Raw genomic sequence first — 4,368 nt, 5'->3', positions numbered from 1 at the left:
GAGTTGTCAGTTTCAGCCTGAGCCAGATGGAACCCGACCCAGCCCAACGGGCTCAGGCAGACAATTTATGCTAATTGGTGGGGCTGGGTCGGGCTCGTGCTTCAACTGACGAGGGTCGGGTCGGGTCGGGTTTACATTTTCAAGCCCGTTGAGAACTCTAATTCCAATCCTCCTAAAAGTGTGTGACTAGTTGCTAGAAGATATTTTTTCAGATTTCCTTCCCCAGTTTTCTCCCCAGTTGTACTTGGACAATTCCACTTGCTGTCCCGGTTGTTGCTTCACCCCCTCACCGCCAATCTGGGGAGAGCTGTAGACTAGCACATGCTTCCTCTGATACATGTGCAGTCGCCACCCGCTTCTTTTCACCTGACACCAATGTGTGTATAATACACACATTGAATGTAATTGTATATATTGCAGCAATATATACAATTACATTCAATGTGTGCAATGCTGCTTCCCTGCTTAATGGCTCATCTGCACAATGTATGTATACACCATGGGCTGGATGATAGTAACGCACGGGCGCACACACACACACACACACACACACACACACACACACACACACACACACACACACACACACACACACACACACACACACACACACACACACACACACACACACACACAGACACACACACACACACACACACACACACTCACATCTCTATCTGCACTGGTATCTGTGTCCCACTAATTAGATTGCTGCAGGCAAATGCCAAGGGGAACACCTTTCCTCTGTGTTATCATCTACTGGCCTATGACCCATAACCTATTTGACATTTGACCTCAGTGACCTAGATAGGGAGGAAACCTGAGGGTGTAGATGTTTTGATTGACTTTTGACCCTATGATGTAAGTGAATACATTTGTCTGAGTTTATATTGTGACTATATTTGTCTTGCTTGTACTGAACTTTCTGTTCTTGGGTTCTACCCACCCTGCCCCTTTCTCTTTCTCTCTGTCTGTCTGTCTGTCTGTCTGTCTCTCTCTCTCTCTCTCGCTCTCTCTCTCTGTCTCTCTCTCTGTCTCTCAGATCAAGGTAGATGAGCGGGTGCTTCGTACGGAGCAGGGCCTGCTGATCCGCAGTCTGACGCAGACGGACACGGGCGTCTACCACTGCAGTGCTGTCGAACACGGCTTCATCCAGCCGCTGCTGCGCCTCAGTCTGCAAGTCATCCCCACCCAGAGGCTGGGTGACATCTTGCCTGGATTTCCCGGGGCGAGCGGTGGCACGGGCCACTCGGCCAAACACAGGCTGTGGTACCGAGACTTCCTGTCTCTCCTGGACCATCCGGATCTGAACAGCGTGGAGGAGTTCTGCGATCGCGTTTGGAGGAAAGAGCGCAAACAGAAGCGTGTGAAGGTACCCAACGGGAATGGTCAGGGTAGACCTGAGAGTGCCGGCGGTCCCAGCTCTGCGTTAAGGCCCAAAGCCGTGGCTCCCAACGCCCAGAGGCAGCAGGGCGCTCCCCCACAGGGCAGCCCAAGGGTCCAGGCCGGAGCCTCGACAGGGGAAGGGGCGGCGCGGAGCCAGAACGCCCAGAAATCTCAACCAAACCTGGGTACGGTGAGCGGGCAGGCACCTAAGAACAACCAGAGGGCCCAAAATGGCCAGAAGGGGCAGGGCAGCCTGGCTGGGTCCCAGGTTGTGGGGGGGTCTCGGGGGAACCCCCAGCACACAGCTAAGTGGAGACAGAGGATGCAGGAAAATAAGAAGGGACGCAACAGGAGGACCCATGAGCTCCAGAGACCCCCACGCAGCGTCTGAGGAAAGCCGAGCGCAGAGATGAGATGCACACCAACAAGCAGATTTACACACACATGCACAAGCACAAACCCATGCATCCACATGTACACAGATGGTGCATCCAATGAACCATCCAGGGAATTCTCCATTACTGCAGCCAGAACAACAACGAAACATTCATTAATAACCCAAAACAGACTTTTTAGGTAGACGCAAATATGCCGACGCGGCTACAGTAAAGAAGGCTCTCATTCAAAGACACACACACAAACACATACAACCTGTGAAGACGAACAGGACTGAACAGCTGTAAATGTGTGAGGATATGGCTGGTTGCCTGGCGGAAACGTAGCCCTCCTGTACATAAGCTACTAAAATAAGACTGGGACAAAAATGGAGCCATTCATGTTTAGTGAGGATATTATGTGTTCCATATATACTGTAATCCCTACTTGTTCAGCAGATGGACTTAATGCGTTGACAGGACAATTCTGGAGACATTTATAGATATATGGACATTTATGGAAGCAGAAATGTACATTGACTGCAACCCGCCCTCTTTGACCTGAGCATGTGAACCACAAGATTGTGTACATTGAATGGATTAAAAACTCTTATTTTGGAGGAACTGTCCATGAGGATAAAAGAGCGTGCCGTCTGCGTCTAGTCTTTCAAGTGACTGAAGCGACAGCAGATCAACACAGCACCTTTTGCAGGAGGGATCTGTGCAGTGGATCACAGTTTGGAGCGTTCTGACACAGACAGCTTGCGCTTTTAGGTCAAAAGTTCCGCAGTCGAAAAAGGAGGCTGGTTTATTTTGTGGGGCCGGTGATCCGCCTCAGTGCCCTGCCCCCACGTTGTTTGGAAATGAATAGAAACATTATTACATGCAAAACTGCAAAGTCATGCCTTGGGGCAGAAAAAGCGCTTCATCATCATGACCCTCTCCAGCCAAGGCTGGGGGAGCATTGTGCATGTTGTTGTCGATCAATGTCAATAAGCTATTTCTTGTCAGTTATTTTATGGAATTCTAGAGGCTTTTTTTTACACCCTATCTAAAAATGTTACATTTTTCATTTATATATTCCTCTCTTTTCCATCCAAACCAGTGCTTCTGTTTTGGGGCAAAGATTCAAGCAACATAGTAGTCTCATTTTGCATTATCCCTTTTGCTCCTGAGGATTCTGTGTTAAGTTATTATGTTGTTTATTTTTCTGGGATTCAGACTCTGGGCACGAATTCCAGTTCTAGGCTATGCTAAAACTCAGTCCGAATTGGACTGCCAGTTGTTTTGTGTACAGATATACAACAAACGTAACTCTTTGTGTATGTACATATATACAGTACAAGAACACCACTTGATTATTATTTATTGCTCATTGTTTTGTGAAAGGGTTGCATTTATTTTTGATATTATGGTATTTTTGGCTCATCAATATTGGAGAAATAATGGCAACAGCAACTAAAACGACTTCGATGGACCAACTTGCTGAGTTTGAGTCAAGGAATCCCTTTTTGGGGATGCAAGCGTTGAAATTTAATTAGGTTTCGGAAAACGAGTACAGGGGTTTGTGTTAGTAACCAAATCCAAGTCTCGACAGAGATCCCGACAATGATAAGCACAATTTTGTCATTTTGCTGCGTAGCAGATTTTCTGTCTCTTTTGCCTTTCGTAACAGGTGATTTCCTGACTTTTTCTGTTCTCCCAAATCCATCCAACATGTCATTCATCCAATAGCAATTATATGTAAGATAATACCCAAAACTGAAAACATTAGCTGTGAATCTCTGTAAGAAATAGTGCGGAAAAATGTTAAAACTAGTCTGAGGAGAAGACGCGTTATACTGCATGTGAATGCTACCTACAGTAAGTGCATCTTTTTTATCGTCTCTTTAAGTGTTTTGTGTGAGAGGTAAAGTTCCCTAAAGCAAGGTGTGAATTACTTTTGTCCTTTTGCCAAAACGACGATACCAACACCTCACAATACTCCGGCCCAAACCGATCGAGAACCAAACTCCTTAATCTTTTTATCCAACAATGTTGTCTCCCCGTCCCCTCAATACATGACAAGGGTGATGTGTCGATGCAATAACTTACAGCAGATAGTGTTCTCTACCCAAACTCAAAGGTTTGGTGTGTCCCTGCTCCTGCTCTCTCCCTCACTTAGAAAAATGAGAGAGCTGAGAGTTACCACTGCAGTAACACGGTTCTTTCTGGCATGCATTCAGTTGTCTAAATAAACATCTCCTTTAAAAACTGCCTTTTGTACTCTTTTTAGTTGTCAGCCTCCTGCACAGTGACACTACCTGACTATCAGCCTCCTGCACAGTGACAGTACCTCCTGCACACTGACACTACCTCCTGCACACTGACAGTACCTGACTGCACACTGACACTACCTCCTGCACACTGACAGTACCTCCTGCACACTGACACTACCTCCTGCACACTGACACTACCTCCTGCACACTGACAGTACCTGACTGCACACTGACACTACCTCCTGCACACTGACACTACCTCCTGCACACTGACACTACCTCCTGCACACTGACACTACCTCCTGCACACTGACACTACCTCCTGCACACTGACACTACCTCCTGCACAG

At 47.1% G+C, this 4,368-nt stretch overlaps 1 protein-coding gene across 2 annotated transcripts in view; it reads left to right on the top strand.

Annotated features, from left to right (window-relative positions):
* The window catches only part of sema3aa (sema domain, immunoglobulin domain (Ig), short basic domain, secreted, (semaphorin) 3Aa), a gene marked incomplete at its 5' end in the record, with an annotated part of 51,869 nt that extends 47,896 nt beyond the window's left edge, over positions 1-3,973 (top strand). For both annotated transcript variants that reach the window (XM_083654392.1, XM_083654393.1), the window contains one exon: positions 1,043-3,973. In XM_083654392.1, the coding sequence (XP_083510518.1) occupies positions 1,043-1,777 (735 nt within the window). In that variant the 3' untranslated portion in view covers positions 1,778-3,973. The remainder of the gene's footprint in view (positions 1-1,042) is intronic.
* Between the last annotated feature and the right edge of the window lie 395 nt (positions 3,974-4,368).

The sequence above is a fragment of the Poromitra crassiceps genome (assembly GCF_964638095.1).
Source record: "Poromitra crassiceps genome assembly, chromosome: 2".
NCBI classification, from domain to species: Eukaryota; Metazoa; Chordata; class Actinopteri; order Beryciformes; family Melamphaidae; genus Poromitra; species Poromitra crassiceps.
The sequence above is the reverse complement of the archived record's forward strand: the minus strand, read 5'-3'. Positions and strand labels throughout refer to the sequence as shown.